Genomic DNA, 17,785 nt, shown 5'->3' with positions numbered 1-17,785 from the left:
GGTTCTCTTACCCGGGTGGATAGACAAACAGGTGTAGGGTCAGGGTCTACGTCAAGAGCAGATGGTAGGTCTGGAGGGAAACAGGAGGAGAAGACAGATCGAGCTTTGAGATGGGTAGAGTGGAAGACTCAGGATTAGATGAAAAATCATTGAGAGGAAACAGATTAGTGGCAGGATTAGAGAAGAATGACCGAGGACTAAGTAGGGAATCATGAAAAGAAGGAATACTAGAAAACATACAATGTTCGCAGAACAAAAGGTGATATGACTGGAGATACGTAATCGGTTAGAAATGGGATCCCAACACAGAAACCCTTGATGTTCAGTTCCATATATTGGGATTGGTGTCCTAATTCTCTCTGAGTCTCGTTTTTTTTGTAAAGATACACATTGTTTAATGAATAAAATAAGTGTTATTAAATTCTGACATTTACTCACATCCAATAAACAAAGCTCTTTGGTTATCTTATGTGAACTTAAGCATGTATATGTGATATACAAGTGGATCATACCTTAGGTGATAAGCTAAATAGGTCTGTAGTATAAGGATTAAGGTGTGATACCTGATCCTGGTGACACTACTGATACGGCCCGCTTTGTAGAAGTTTGCAAGTGTTGTAAACTACTATAGACGGTAGATCCTGACCATTCATGTGGAGACGTACGAGGGGGGGTGTCCTATCCAAAGAGTTTGTATAAGACATGGACCACGAGATGATTAGACTCTGTTATAACGCTGTTGATACTAGAGACTTACATCTCACCTAAATGATCATAGGTGACACGACCTTAATCTTGAGTGTTTTAGGAATTCTTGCCTTTGAGGGCGGTCTTTTGATTAGTATAGGTGAGACTGGCCAGATTGCCAACTCAACATGCCTACCTTTTTGGGGACTTGTCTGATCTGGGAGCTAGGAACTCAATCCACAAGATGGAGTTCACTTCTTTCCCAAAGTATGGATAAGTAGAGAGATTGCTCCCTTAAGGGCTGATTCTGGGGTTTGAACATAGTGACCACAACCTCTCTTTGGAAGAGAGGAATCAGTCATAGTAGAACTATGACTTATGTTCATTAGAGGGATCAGTGGTACTTAAAGAGTTAGATGTAATTACATGGGCATAACGGTTATTGGCCCAGTTGTACTTACGAGCTATCTGCGAAGGGTTGTCGCACTTCTGATTGGTTAAGATGGACACATAATATATCTATGGTAAGGAGAGTTTAGTTGTCGACCTTTAGTAAAGTGCCTGGTAGTTAACAAATAGTGGATCCCGTGACTAAAGAGTTTAGTCCGTTATTCACGTATCGTTGGAGCTTCGAGCTACAAGTTCATATGCTCCCCTTGGTAGCTCAATGGATTCAGTTGAGAATCAGTTCTTGGTGTTGAATTGAAGTGCTCAAATAGACAAGAGGTATTTTGATTATATATGATATAATCGGTATGATGTATGAGATACATCTAATGAGATTTACATTAAGTGCCATGGAATAGAAAAAGAACTATGGTTTATATGTTTCATGAAATGAAATATTAAAAATATAGGTTATAAATATAGTATGATAAGTTGGTTATCATTTATATTTATAATAATATTAATTATTGGATAATTAATTATTTTTCTTTAATAACCAATTGAGTAGGTGGTTATTGGTGATTTCATGGTAACCGTAAGTTAAAATGAAAATTGTTTTCCTAATTTTAGTGTGTTTAAAAGCTTTTACAAACATTGATTTTTTTTTTTTTTTATGTTTCCTCTCGGAAAAAAGAAACTCACAGTGCTTGTCAAGTAAATACGGATCTACTAAGCGACAACGTGTTTTAGTAAACGATCGTGTAGTATTTTGTAGGCGACAGACACTAAGCTAAACGATGAGCTAAACGATTGCATAGCTTTTGCTAAAGATCACTTAGCTTTAGTTAAACGATTGGGCATCGAACTATACGATAGGTCTCTGCATCTTCCACCGCCAATCGTGTACACAATCGGTGTTTCCTCTTTCATCTGTCTCATACCAAGTCCGAACAGAGCCTACCCTCTAGATTCTCACACTGAGAATACCAAGGTAACCTTCTTGGTGGTGTCATACTCAACTCGACACCGTCGAGGTTCTGTGGAGGCCATTAGTGTGCTGTTGGAGTTCGTGATCGAGGCGATCATTGAGGACGAGTGCGAAGTGTTTGTGCAGTGTTGCGGTCGAGTTATTCGAGTGCTCGTGAGCAAGGAGCGTGGATACGAGTCTACAAATGTTTGTAATTTTCTCCTTGTTCATTTGTTTTGTTCATGCTGTAATTTCTATATTGATTGTATAACCGCATGTTTCTGTACGATTGTAAATGTAATGTTCATTCATAATTGTAATTTGGAATGATCTTATTTCCGCTACTCATGGAAATCTCGAGTTCGATTTCCTTCACCATAATCAAGAAAACAACATAAACGAGCCCGAGGTTGAAGTTCGATATGTTCGTGAGGATGTAATAGAATAAAGCATGCACAGCCGAAAATTTTAAGATGGGAATAAGAGAGAGATGTACCATACAACTGCTCAAAAGAAGATAAGTGGTGGAGATCAACAAAGGGAAGACGGTTGATAACATAAACAGACGTAAGGGCAGTCTCACCCCAAAACTTCTCAGAGAGAAGCTAAGCACTAATAGAATCAAGAATATGATGATGCTTTCGTTAATCTCTACCATTTTGCTAGGAGGTATAAGGACATGAACATTGGATAAGAGTGTTCTGTGAGGCGAGAAAAGCTAGTAGGTGAGATTCCTTATACTCCATTACATTATCCGTTCGAAGAATTTTGATGGTTTGAGAAAACTGAGTTTTAATCATTTTGGAAAATTCAATGTAAGCTTTGGGTAAGGAAGAATGACTCTTAAGAAAATATATCCAAGTAAATCACGAATAGTCATCAATAAATAACACAAAATATCGATAATCACTCACTGTAGGAGTAGGAGCAGGGCCCCAAATATCAGAATGAATATGATCAAATGGTGTATCAGAAAATGATGTTGAGGTAGAAAAAGATAGAGTGTGCTATTTTGCAAGTTTGCAATGTACAATCAAACAAACGAAATTGTGAAACATTATTCAAGATAACAACCAAAATTAAACTATGAATTTTGTTAGATGATGCATGACCAAGACGAAGATGCCACCAATGTGTATCGGTATCAATGACAACAACATAAATGGGTGGTTGAACAGGTGGCTGAAAAGACATGAGTTCAAATAATCTTCCTACCTTGCGACCCATACCAATCATCTGATCTGTCCGCGAATCCTTAACCTAACAGCCATGAGGAGAAAACGGAATAGTTAGTCCTATGTCACAAAGTTTTCCAGCAGAGGCAAAATTAAATGATAGATTAGGGACATGATAAGTATCGGAAAGGTTAATGGTTTGTGTGTTAACAATCCATAGGTGTGAAATAGTCGTGGTTACCATCAACGAAATGTATATGAGGAAGAGATTTTACAGGTGTAGAAGAAGACAACAAGGCTATATTTGGGGTCATGTGATTACAACAAGAATCAATGAGCCATTATGTACCTGGTATGACAACAAGAGTAGGAGAATTGGAAGATAACACTTGTTTGAGAAAATCCTGAAGGTCACTAATTTGGAGACTAAAAGGGTTGGAAGGTGTCACATTGGAAGAAGTGGCGATAGCAGCAATAGATGAAGAACTGTGTTTAGAAGTACTCTTAGACTTAGTGGTGTAACCTGAGTGCCGAGGTGGCCGAGTAGGACAGTTGTCCAAAATATGACCACGCTTGTGGCAATACCTACACTTAATGGTAGGACAATTAGAAAACTTGTGATCATGCTATTTACATTTTTTGCAGAAAAGTGACTCAGTTGGAAAACGTGAATGAGTGGTTGCGAGAGTAGCTGACAGAGAGAAGACTAGTCCAAGTCGTTTCTCCTAAAAAAGAATTTCCTAAATCGCATCATCAAGGGATAATAGAGGACTGCGATGTAACAAGGCGGCACGAACAGACTCATATCCAGGATAGAGTCCCATGAGAACCTTAATGAGCTGCAGATGATCCAGACTAATTTTAGCCTTGTCTAACTGAGTCCAAATGGGCTGAAGAATGGCAAGGTACTTATCTACAGATTGTCCGACCTCTTGACTGGTGCTGACCAGAGTAGTGTGAAGTTGATAGGAGTGAGCAAGATCGATAGCTTGGAATCACATAGACAGAAAATCCCAAAGTTCTTTAATAGTATCGAATGCATCAATTGGGTGTTATAGATGGATTGAAAGTGTTACCCAACCAGGTGATTATTTGATGAATTTTGCTACCCTAATATTCCAGTTTTTCCACAAACTTACTGTCCTCTTCAGTAGCACCTTTGACAGGTTGAGCGACATCACCGATAACAATTCACCATAACTTGCGACCAATTAAGAAGCTCTTCATTTTATAAGCCCGAGTAATGTAGTTGGTGCCATCAAATATAGTGTTGATAGGACGAAAGATGTCAACTTTTTCCATCATGATGGAAAATAAATCAGAAACAGACAACGACATAGGTTTACTCAATTGATCAATCCAATTTGACTCGGCTAACTCGACTCGGCTTAGCTCATTCTGGTTAGCTCGACTTGGCTCGCTCTAATTGGCTCGGCTTGACTTGGCTCGCTCAGCTGGACTGGAGATTCGGCTTGGATTTGGACTGATGAAGATGGACCGAGGCAAATCTGAGCACGGACGAAAACGATGAGTCGGATCTAGGCACGAACGGAGTCTATTCATCAGTCGCATGGCACGAACAGAGTTGGATCTGACCACAACAGCACGGGTGAACGAAATTTGTTCGTCAATCAAACGAATCTTACTGGAGCAAGTCGGATCTAGAAAATAAAATGAGAGCGAACAGGGATGGGAACAAGTCAAAGTCGGATTTGACGGAATAAACGTGAACGGATCTGGCGAACACTCTGATCGGACGGGAAACGAACATCGACGTATCTGTAAACAAGTCGAACCTGGACACGAACAACAACATACAAGTCGGATCTGACGAACGAGAACGAACGAACGAATGTAGACGGACGAGAATGAATAATCCAAAATGGAATGACGAAATGAATGGGAGTCACCACGAGCGAACGACATGATTGGATGGAGACAAACGGTGTCGGGAGTGACGGTACGTACAAAAATGGAAAATCATAACCTAGTATGTTGGTGGAGGTTAATGATATGTTGATAGAGGTTTTGATACCATGTAAAAGTTTATGTATTTCTGTATTTGTCTACTGCATATCAAATGTGGAGTACAAGGTAATATATATATAAAATGACCAACCCAACAGATTACAAAATTGTATCGTAACCAAATAACCATACAATTTAACAAAATCTCATTAAGGCAATTTTCGATAAGAGAAATCATGAGTACAAAATATCTTCTATAGTTCTAACGTGATTTAAGAGAGTGAAAGATTTGTCATACTTGCAAAATTTGAAAGTTTGGAGTCATGTTCATACACTAATCTTAATTTGCCACCAAATACAGTTTCCAAAAAAGAAAAGGAAAGAAAAAAGCTCTTTGTCCTATATTCTTTTTCCACTTTTCCAACCAATCAATTTCTCTTCACACACATCATATCTAATTTTTTTCCCCTTCATTTCTATTTCATTTCGAACTTTCTCCATCAAAATTTTGCAACATTAACAAATACCACAAATGTTTAATTGCTAAAGAAGCAAAACTGGGTTTACAATTGGTGCAATATAATTAACTAAAATAGTCTTTTCTTGTGTTTCCTCAAGGAAAATTGAGACCAATAAGCTGAACGTAATATATCCACAACGAGTTTAGAGTGAAACAAACAAAAACAACCAACTGGAAGAATTGAAACGATTGCAATGGCCAATGGAATCTTATTCTTTGCTTTATCATATGCAATATAGAAAGTCGTGCAGAAAGCCGCCAACATGCATGATATAGAAAGAAACAATGTGACTAACCCGAACAATAATTTGGTTGGCAACGACATCATGAAATCTTCTTCTGCATAGCGAGACGTTAAAATCGACAAAAATGTGAGTATAGAAGTTGTAGAAAATACCAAAGCCGCAACATCTGATATTACGAACACTGTAAATGTCTGACTCTGTCGGAAGATAGGAATGCCATCCTTATCATCATTGCCTCCTGGAACGGTGAACGCCGCCGCGAAAACCACCGTGGCAATTAGAGTTGCCACCAACATACATGAGTTCGACGTGTTTTTCATCCACTCCTCACCGGCTTTTAGTAGATGTTTGTGCTCTTTTGTGAAGCGTTCACGAGGTGTTAGGCTTTCAACTGGGTCTCTTATTATCTCCATTGTGGAAAGCTCTGGAATTGGATCACGTCTCATTTGAAGATGGGAAGAAACTACAATTTTAGCACCTGGATCACATCTCATCCACTCATCACCATCTTTTAGTACTTGTTTGTATGCTTTTGTAAAGAGTTCACGAGGTGTTAGGCTATCAATCGGATTTTTTACTATCTCCACTTGGGGAAGCTTTGAAATTGGACTTCTCATTTGAAGATGGGAGGACACGACAATTTTCTCCACTTCCTTCAAGTTCACAATACAACATTTCAATTCTTGCATAATAATGGTATTAGAGATTAAAGAAAAAGCAATTGCATCCTTGTTACATTCATCTTTTCTCAATCCATTTTAACAAAAAAAACAAAAAGAAGACCACGTGACAAACTATCGACGGATGATTGGACAGATCGCAGAAAGATATATAACATCCAGTTGTCCAACCATAGTTCACCACATTGAAACCTTTTTATTCTTTTCATTTTTAAATAGTTTTTAATCCTTTCTCTTGTGTGGTTGGAGTTTTCTACAAAGGAATAAATGTAGTTTAGAATGCATTTAAGTATATATTGCTAAAAAATTTAAAAAATATTGTGTGCATTTTTAGGTACACCTATCTTTTCAGCATATTCAGTCATCCAATCATAGTTTATCAAGTAATAAATCTTTTTTTTCTTCTTACTTTTTAATATTTTGAGTTTTTTCTCGAATGGGATGTAAAAGAAAAACGGATGCATGTAGTGTAAGAAGTATCCAAGGATTGCTCTAAAATTTAAATATACGCATCAAACTACGTACCGTGAACCACAAAAGCTCTCTTTGCATTTGTAGAGCTGCCCCTGAAACTCTGCTCAAGTGATATGGAGATGCCAGCTTTCCAGCCAAGTGTAGCATGTTGGAGTTTTTATCTTTATCATGATAATTGGCAAGAAAATCCCTCAGCCCTCCTATTTCATATATAAGACTAAACACACTTTCTTGTCGATTTTCAACTGCGATATGAAATATGCTTTTGTCGTCCTCGTCAACTTTCCATAGCAAATCAGGATAGGAGCTAATGAGTATTATCAAGAACTCAGCATTTCCAACTCTTGCTGCATCGTGCAATAACCTTGAAGGTGTTTTTATGAACTTGTATAGGTCAAGTTTTGAAAGATCTCGGACAACAGTATTCCATATATTTTCAACAGTTCGATGGGCTAATGTCTTCATTAGAGCTGTTTTGTAAAACCCTAAGCCTAGCAGAAATTAAAGCACTCAAAGATTATATCATATAATGCTTCAAAACATATACATTATATTGTATCTAAATCAGAAAGCAAAGTTTGATGTGTATTACGAGAATTCATATATCTTTTCCAAAAGCAAAGCTCGCTGCTGCTACCAATTGCAGATGCCTTTCTAGCTAGTACGTGCAGGGCTGTGTCACCATTTTCATCACTCCTATAGAAATATAAACTTGATTTTGGATTAGAAATATTACGACCTAGACCAAATAAAAGTCAAATTTCTATAATTGTAAACAATAGTTCTAGATAGACATTTGTAGTCATTAGATCGTGAATGTGTCGGTAACATCTTAACCATAGATTTAGAGAGACCAACTAGTATAAATAGAACGAATGTCTTAACCAACAAAAAAAAAAAAGAAAAAAGAAAAATAGAAATAGAAATGGTTAATAGCACAAGTAGCCTCTTTCTAAAATTTGTCTTCCAAATTACCTCCAACCTCCCTCAGGTTTTTTCAAGCCCATCCGTGCCTTTGCTAATTCAGGTTTCTTCGCCAGAATATCTAACGCTATATCTACAATAAAGAGAGAAAGGAAAAAGAAATGTTAATTAAGAACATTTTAAACTAAATTAAAGTAGATGTGATATATCTTAATAAGGATTTGGAAGCAAGCAATTAATACCATAATAATCACTGGAGACTGTAGCAATGAGAAGTTCAATTTGTTCATACTTATTTAGATCTTCAAATTTAGTCTTGGAGAAGAGGAAGGAAGCCATGTCTTTGCGTTTGTAAGCTACAGCCATTAAAACTGGGAATGGTTTATAATCATTATAAAGGTTTGGAAGATCAGGATTCTTGTTAACCATTACTTCAGCGATTTTGACAACTCCTGATGCAGCAGCAAAAGCAAGGGCAGTATCTCCATTTTCATTTTTGATAGCTAAGTCAGATGAAGATGAAAGTTTAACCAACTTTTCAACGAATGAAATATGTTTTGCAGCAGCAGCAATATGAAGAGGAGTATCCTCTGCATCAGTTATCCTCGTAGTGATAGATGATCGATCTGCCAGAAATATAGTTTTGGCTGTCTTCCAATCACCCTTTAAAGCAGCTTGATATAACACAATCTTTAGTGGAACGTATTCATATTTCCTTCTTGCTGCACATACAAACAAACAATGTATCCCTAATAAAATAAACCTTTCTTTTTTGTACAGTAGTCAATTGATGTTGAGGATTCAAAAACACATATACCTCACAACTTTCTACACTAATTTCAGTCAAACTAGTATTAATATCCAATTGATACTAACTATATAGTTAAAATACTAATCCTCAATCTAAATATAGTTGATAAGTTTTTTTTATACCCTATAATGGAATAATTTTGTAATGTAATATAATTCAAAACCCATATTTAGATTCAGCGTTTAGAGTCGTGATTTGTAATACAAACTCATTCTATTTCCATTGTTTTCAACCAAACACTTTTTCCCACCATTTTCACGGCTTATGATCCTATTTTCATTTTGCCCTTTCGTTTCTCACACATCCCAACAATAATCTTGATTATATTTCAGCTCTCCAACACAGTTACTATATCTCCTTGAGAAAGAAATCAAAAGATTTAAATCGTTTTAATCTCACTTATAATTGAACCGATCATAAATCATTAACTTATTTATAATCGATATAATATTAACTTTAAAAAATACGACCATAAATCATTAACTTTTGACATATCAATATTTGAGAAAATTTTGGTCCTTTAAATTTGGATTTGATCATACTGTACTTGAATTCCTAAGGTCCTTTAGACACAACCATGAAAAGTTTTTCAAACTCAACACATTTTAGCATTTGAAGTTTAAAATAATCTTGTTTTGTGGTCGTACCCATTAACAATTTTGGTAATTCTCATTTTACGAATGGGATTAGAGAGATTTGAGCCATCAACCTCTTGATCCTCAACACATAGCATGATAGTTGAGCTAATCTATTTTTTACTCTTGTGTTATTTTTTTTATTATATAGAGTTAACTAATCATTTTTATATTATTTACAGAATGGCATGGAATCAATATATTAATATTAAAATTTTTAAATTTTTAAGTAATATCAAATGGGAATAGTTCAATTGATATAGTGCTTATATTATAGATTTCAAAGTTAAATATTTGATTAAAAAAACATCAATGGATAGTCTTTTAATATTTAAAAAATAAAATTATTAAGTTGGTGATATGGAAAAGTATATAAAATAACTATTATTATTTTAATTTTGAAAGAATTAAAAATTATTCTTTATCTTTTTTTCTCTTTTCTCTCTCAACCACCCACGTTCCCTTTATTTAACAAGTATACGAAGTAAAGTAGCACTATTTTGTAACAAAAATCTTTTCTTTTTTTTTTTTTCTACAGAAAATACTTTAGGTTAGCCCCACCTATCAACACCTAATTAAAATTTGCCACGTGTCAATTTAAAAAAAAGTCTTTTGATAGAAAGGGATTGTGGAGATTAATGATTACACTGCACTGTTTTTTTATAGTGTTTAAATGAATGGAAATATAGACTATAGAGAACTAGAAATTTTCTTAACAATAGATGAGTATGCGATGATAATCTGAGGGACAGGGGATCTAAATTTAAGAATGTAAAGAGGAAAAAAAAGAGAATTATGAAGGAATATGTGTTTGGAATGGATGAACATACCGTTGCGTAGAACGAAAGGCTCAATGTTGGCCGACGGATTTGGATTGGATTCTGGTTCTACTCCATTGTTATTGCTTGGATCTACACTATCGCCTGAGCTCTCTTGTGTTGAAGATGCGGTATCGCCTTCCGTGGAAGGCTTGGACGTGGAATCTCTGTTGATATCTTCCTCTTCCTCTTCTTCTTCCTCTTCCCCTTCCTCTTCCTCTTCCTCTTCCTCTTCCTCTTCCTCTTCCTCTTCCTCTTCTTCTTCATCTCTTACATCAACGACAACCGCATCAGGCACCTGCGGAGCTTTATTGTCCGGTGTTGATCTAGTGCAGTTAGCATCAACAGATCTGTAATGGGACGATCCCAATTCGTCGCTAACAAGAGGTCCTTGAGCTGGTAGAGGAGTGGTTGGTTCTTGTCCTCCATTTGGATCAAAGTTATGAGTGGTATGTGAATGAGAAGAAATATCATCGTCTTCTTCGAAAAGAGCTTTTATTGAGCTTCCCATATTGGCCTTCATCTTTCTTCAGATTTTCCAAGCAGCTTTAGATTGGAAATTTGACGCCCAACAAATTCAACCCTTTAAATGGTTTTGAATAATATATAGAATAATGCTTAGGTGTAGTCTCCTAAAAAAATATCTATTCTTTAATTATTTTTTTAAAAAAAAAAAAATTGACTTTTTATTGAATGCAACAAAGGGTATTCCCTAAAAGATGGGTGCTGCACCTATATTTTTTGGTAATATATATGGAGTATTGTTTTAGAACAAATGTTAGACAACGTGGGACATAAACAAATATCTATATTTATATGGACTAGTTGGCTCACATTTATATTTAATGACGGACTTAAATATTAATTCACACATCCAAATGAAGAAGAATCATAAAAAATGAGGAATCTAATGCGTATGAGCTGTAAATATAGGATATTTAATTCACTCAAAATATTGCATATGAGCTGTTTGGATAAAGTTTAACAATTTATTTAACTTTTGATTCATTTTATGTTCACATTTGTAATTTAATTAATTATATTTTGTTTAGTTTAACTACTATGTTGAACCGTAGATTTTTAAGATGGTAATGTAAGAGATGGACTTTTTACATATCTCTACAATAATATGATATTATCTCTATAATAATATGATATTATTCTTTTTCTATTTTTTGTTTTTACTCTAAAAAATTTCGTATAAAATAAAGATAATTATCTCCACTTATATATTCATAATTATCTTTCCATCATGACTTGATTGCATTTCTAACATTAGTTTCAATTTTTACGAGGTGTTTTTTAAATGCTATGAGGTAACCAAAAAATTCTATCGTGAATAACCTAGTAAAAGATCAAAATAATCCAACATAAAAAGAAGCTTTAACGAATCTCGAGAAGAAACATAAGAAGACTTCGAAGTCAATGATGTTTTTTATTTTATTTTTTTTTCCCCTTCCTTCCTTTGAAACCCTTTGAACAAAATTCAGATCATTAACCCAGAAAAAAAAAAAAAAAAAAACATACAAACAGTTTGAATAATTTTTTTGGGGAGGAAAAACTAACAGTGAAATCAAACTAAAAACTTACACAACATACTAACAAAGAAAACTACTAGGATAGAGATATATTGAACAAAAGAAACTTGTTCTAAACGATTATGGTCATTGAAATAATTATTAGTGCAATATGATTTGTTTAAAAAACACAACACCGATACAGATATAAGATATCAATACGATATGATACAATGATGTGCCAATTTCTAAAAAACAAAGATATATTTTATATATATATATATATATATGATAATGCTGAATGAATTGTTATAATAATTATTTTAAGTTAGATTAAAGTAGATTTAAGAAGAGAGTGAAAACATGAAAAAGAAAAATCTAGCAACGACAAATGGTGATTGAGCAACTAGAACAGACGATAAGAAAAAAAGTAGAAAATGAAAATTGATAAATGAAGTTGAAGATGAAAAATGTGTGATAATTACGTTTGGTCTTGAAAGCTACCAACCTTGTTATCTAGTTTTTTCTCGTCTCTCAATGACTGAATTAACCTACTCAACGACCAGCCTGTCCTCTTCACTTTAAAATATTCAATTCCTGCAGATTTTGGTCTTTCAATGAAGCCACCCACTTTCTGTACTCCTAACTTTAAAACCTTATTTTACTCTTCACAATAGCTGAAAACAAAAACCAAAATTAAAACATGTTCCTATTCTCTCTTCACCCAATTACACTCAGAATTTTTGTTTAAATTATTTAACACTTCTAAAAGTGAGTGATCTATAACTACGAGTTTTTAAGTGAGTTTGGTAAAACTACGAGTTTGGGAAGGTATGAAATATATTTTCAAATGTTTAATTTTAAAAATAAGTCATTTGGGAAGATATTATTGTATTTGACAACCACTCAAAATAGTTTTTCAAATGTGTTTTAATCTGTTGGAAATAAAAGTGTTCAAATAAAAATGAATTTTTTACAAAAACAATTTTTTCTCAAATCAATCTAAATGGTCTTGACATGTTACATAACTGATGTATATAATAACTTCATAATCTATCCCACGAGATATTTATTTTTATGTTGGATAGTGGAAGACTACAGTCTTCCTTCAACACCCACCTCATTATCTTCAAGGTCAAATGTGTCTGCTAGTCTCTTCCTTGAGCCAATTGTTTTTGGTTTGTTTTGATTTTGTTTTTTTTTTTTTTTTTTTTTTTTTTTTTTTTTTTTTTGCTTTTTTGNTTTTTTTTTTTTGCTTTTTTGAATTTGGGGGATTTGGCTTGTTTTTGTTTAAATTCAATGTAAAATGTGAATTGAAATGTTTTAAGACGTTAGTTGTTTCTTTTTCTATGTAGACGTTTCCTTGTTTCTTAGGGATGAACATCCACATTTTTTACATTGGATTCCTTGACGTTTTTTAAAACGTCAAAAAAAGTGACAACTGACATTTAAAAAACGTAAGAAATATTGTTTTTGTAGTAGTGCGTGTTTAATTTTAATTCCTATACTATTCATTGTCAATTAAGTCCATGCACTCTCAATAAATCTGATCACAAAACCGATTTCCTACGTTTTTCTTCACGAATTATTACAAAATAAGTCATGTCCACGGTTGGAAATGGCTTCATGAGAAGAATCTTGGCGAAATTAGATGAATAAGAATCATTTAGTCCCAAAAGAAATTGCATTACTTTTTCTTTCTCCACATGGTCTCTCATCTTCGGAATTATTGCTTCCGATGAAGACTGAGGCAACTCACTGTAGGTTGCAATTTTATCCCACGCTGCCTTGAGATTTATGAAGTAAGATTGAATTGATGATTTTCCTTGTGATGACGTGCAATTTCTTTGTAAATTTTAACTAATATGTTAGTCGTATTTAAATAATAATATATATATTGTCAAATTGAGAAGTACAATCGAAACATAATAATAAAATAAATAAATATTAAAATAAATAAAATATAATATATAAGTAAATAAAATAAAATAACAAAATGAGAAATGAGAAAATTTTCAGATTTATTCACTTTCTCCAAGTTGTATAGAATTTGCCCAATGTATATGTTATTTTAAAGTCCACAAAATGTCACTGTTTATAGGTAAAGTAACAAGTAGGATGTGGACTTACATGGACACCAAGCATGAAGGAAAATCATAGGTTTGCTTTGTTCTTACTTAATGTCGTATTTCTTTTTTTAATAGTCTTCCCCAGATTCATAGCATCCAAGTGAATTTCCACATCAAGTATCCATGATAAATAATTATTATTGTTAATATCAAGGGTGAAAAATTCTAATTTTGTAAGATTTGTCATGGCAACACTATCATAAAATACTCATTGATGTTTTCAAATATTACATAATTCTAATAAAATAGTAGAATTGAAAATTATGGCTCAAGTTTTTTTCTTTTTAAAGATAGTTTGTACACTGATGCAACATAATAGTAGCAAAATTAGACATCAGTATATCTAGAATCATTTTACCGATTTTAGAAAAAGGTAAGTCCATATTCTACAAATTGGTCATAAAAGACTATTTAATACTTGATTTTATCATCTAAATTATAAGATTTTGGTTTTTCTTAAGATTAACATTTAGTGTCACCCATTCTATCTAAAACAATGTCAATAAATTCAGTTGATGACACTAATCCTTTAAGTTCTTTTTAACTTTTACGATAATTAATGATTAAGTTGAGTTTTTGAATGGAATAATCATTTCTATTTGAGTGTTTAAAAAATTAAATTCAAAATTTTTTGTTCTGTATATGAATACTTTGTAGAGAATTTGTTATGTTTTGAGAATGGAAAAGAATTCGAAGTTTTTTTTTTTTAATTTTTATCATAGAAAACTTAGGAAAATATGTGTATAGCTGAAAATTAAAACCAACAAAAAAAAAAGAGACAAAATCAATTTCATTTACAAAAACAATACTAGATACCCCAACACAATTCAATTCAACTCAACTCTACCCCAAATATAGACAATAATTACCGACTCAACTCTCTGCTTTTATTGCGTACCAAACGCCCCCTAACAGGTTCCTCAAAAATAATTTTGAGATGAAGGATCTTGGTGATGGTTTTTTTGTATTAATAATTAAAATACTGTGAGATCATTCTCAAGGTATTTCGATATTGTCACAAAAGAATTACATCGAAAAGATTTTGAGTAGATTTGGCATGAAAAATTGTGCACTAATCCTTTCAGTTCATTTTAACTTTTACGGTAATTAATGATTAAGTTGGGTTTTTGAATGGAATAATCACTTCTATTTGAGTGTTTAAAAAATTGAATCCAAAATTTTGTGTTCTGTATATGAATACTTTGTAGAGAATTTATTATGTTTTGAGAATGGAAAAGAATTCGAAGTTTTTTTTAAAAAAAAAAAAAAAAATTATCCTAGAAAAGTTATGAAAATATGTGTATAGCTGAAAATTAAAACCAACAACAACAAAAATAAAATTAAAATAAAATCAATTTCATTTACAAAAACAGTACTAGATACCCCAATGCAACTCAACTCAACTCAACTTTGCCCCCAAACACAGACAATAATTACCAACTCAATTGAACTATGCATACCAAACACAGACAATGTAACTCTCTAGATAATAATTACCAACTCAACTCACCTCAACTCTCTGCTTTTATCGCATACCAAATGCCCCCTAAAAGGTTCCTAAAAAAAATTGAGATGAAGGATCTTAGTGATCATTCTTTTGTACTAGGAATTAAAATACTGCGAGATCATTCTCAAGGTATTTTGAGATTCTCACAAAAGAACTATACTGAAAAGATTTTCAATAGGTTTGACATGTAAAATTGTGTACCAAGTGATACCCCTGTCGCTAAAGGGGATAATTTTCATTTAGGTCAATGCCTCAAGACTATACACGAGAATAAGGAGATGTAGAAGGTTTCCTATGCATTGGCTATTGGAATTAAAATGTATGCTCAAGTATGGACACGTCCAGATATTGCATTCATAGTTAGATTGTTAGGCAAATATTTGAACAACCCGAGGATGGATCATTGGAAAGCAGCCAAACGAGTTATAGTGTATTTGTAGAGAACAAAAGATTATATGTTCAGTTATTGGAGATAAGAAGTTGTGGAGATCATTGTGTATTTTGATTCCGATTATGATGGACTCCAAGACACTTTGGGATCCACTTCAAGCTCATCTTCATGTTGGCTGGAAGAGCTGCATCCTGGAAAAGTGTTAAACAAACACTGATGACTTCTTTTATCATGGCTGTAGAGTTTATAGCATATTATGATGAGGCATCCAATCATGGAATATGATTGCAAATTTTGTCACTAGGTTGAAGATAGTGGTTAACATAGAAATATCACTAAAATTACTTTATGATAATAAGTCGGCAATAATGTATTCTAACAACAACAGAAGTAATAAGAAGTCAAAGCATGTAGACGTGAAGTTTCTCGTTGTTAAAGAAAGATTTCAGAATGGTCAAATTGTGATAGAATACATAGGAACAAACTCCATGGTGTCAGATCCATTGACTAAAGTTTTACCATCTAAAGTGTTTTAAGCATGATGCTCACATAAGTATTAATCACTTTTCTGATTCCATCGTTTAGTTGGAATTTATTATTGAGGATGCTCTTTGACCGAAATTTATTTTCTATATAGAATAAAGTTGATCATGTGGGTTTTATGTCCTAAAACTCGTGGTTTGTAAACTATAAAACTTATTCTGAAAATTCAATAAGTTGTTATTGAATATATTTATTGCTTATTAGAAATCCAATAAACCTAAAGAGACTCATGACTATTACATGAGTACTTGAACTTTATGTGGAGACACAAAAGTGGATCAAGTTCGAATAAATAGTCAAAATGATCTATATGGTTTTGGTAGAAATCTGTCTCTTATACACATCTAGATGTGTATAAGAGACAGGATTGGGACCACGAAATCAATCACTCTTACTTTTTAACGTTGTTTACTGTTTAAGACTGACTATTTCAAAGCGATGACCTAAGTAACTTGACCTTAATCCTGAGCTAACTATGAACTCCTATTTATTTGGGATTATCCTTAAATTTGCATAGGTAAGGGATGGCTCAACAGCACCGGCTCAATAAGCCTCAATTTTAGGGGTAAGATTGGATAGATAGCTGGGGACATAAGGTGCAAGAAGGAATTCACTCCTACCCGCTTTTAGGGATAGTAGAGAGGTTGTTCCCTTAAGTGCTGATTATGGGTCTTGAACAAGAGGCCCTACCCTCTTTAGCCAAAGAGGAACTCGGTTTGTTGATTGGATCACAAATAAATTGTTCATTAGAGGATCAATGAGACTTAAGGAACAAGAGATAATCTCGGGAGTAAAACAGACATTTGACCCAGCCGTTATTATGAACAACTTGTGAAGGGTTAACTTACTAATCATGGTTATATCGAGTGGACATAATATATCTACAATGAGGGGAGTTCAACTATGGGTTTTAATGGAGTGACCCATTAGTTAACGAATGGGGGTTAATTCGGTGTAATGAGTTTAGCCAATTAATCTCGAATCGTTGGAGCCCATGATTTGTAGGTCCGCAAGGTCCCTCTACTAGCTCATAAATGGATTAGCTTTAGAGTAGCGTGATAAGTTAATTTGAAACATTCAAATTAGAATTAAAGAAATTAGTAATTATATGAGATATAATTACACGTTTAATTTTAAGAATTAAACGGAATAGGAGAATTAATATTTAAATATGATTTAAATATATGAAGGTGGATTTGTGTAAAATTAATTTAATATTTGATATTAAATTAGTTAGAATTATTCAAATTTTTTAAATAATTATTCATTAATTTTATTTAGAAAAATTAATAAACGTTTCAATTTTTTAAATGAAATTGATTTTTGAAATCAATTGGAAAAAATTGAAAAAGTTAGAAAAACATAAAAATGGAATTTTGGTTTTTTCCAATAACCCCTTCAACTGTT

At 33.4% G+C, this 17,785-nt stretch overlaps 1 protein-coding gene across 2 annotated transcripts; it reads right to left on the bottom strand.

The window, feature by feature from the left end:
* Positions 1–2,968: 2,968 nt before the first annotated feature.
* LOC120082594 lies at positions 2,969–10,978 on the bottom strand. 2 transcript variants are annotated; one of them, XM_039037839.1, is made up of 7 exons: positions 10,304–10,977; positions 8,270–8,749; positions 8,079–8,160; positions 7,696–7,799; positions 7,155–7,594; positions 6,001–6,602; positions 2,969–3,301 (listed from the first exon to the last, which is right to left on the bottom strand). In XM_039037839.1, the coding sequence occupies exons 1-7, from the start codon at positions 10,812–10,814 to the stop codon at positions 3,274–3,276; spliced, it is 2,247 nt and encodes a 748-aa protein (XP_038893767.1). In that variant the 5' UTR covers positions 10,815–10,977; the 3' UTR covers positions 2,969–3,273. The 2 variants fall into 2 exon arrangements, with proteins under 2 accessions (XP_038893767.1, XP_038893766.1); XM_039037838.1 differs by lacking the exon at positions 2,969–3,301 and having other exon boundaries at positions 5,398–6,602; positions 10,304–10,978.
* Positions 10,979–17,785: the final 6,807 nt, after the last annotated feature.

This window comes from Benincasa hispida, chromosome 8 (assembly GCF_009727055.1).
Source record: "Benincasa hispida cultivar B227 chromosome 8, ASM972705v1, whole genome shotgun sequence".
Classification (NCBI taxonomy): domain Eukaryota; kingdom Viridiplantae; phylum Streptophyta; class Magnoliopsida; order Cucurbitales; family Cucurbitaceae; genus Benincasa; species Benincasa hispida.
This window is presented reverse-complemented; position numbering and strand designations above follow the sequence as displayed.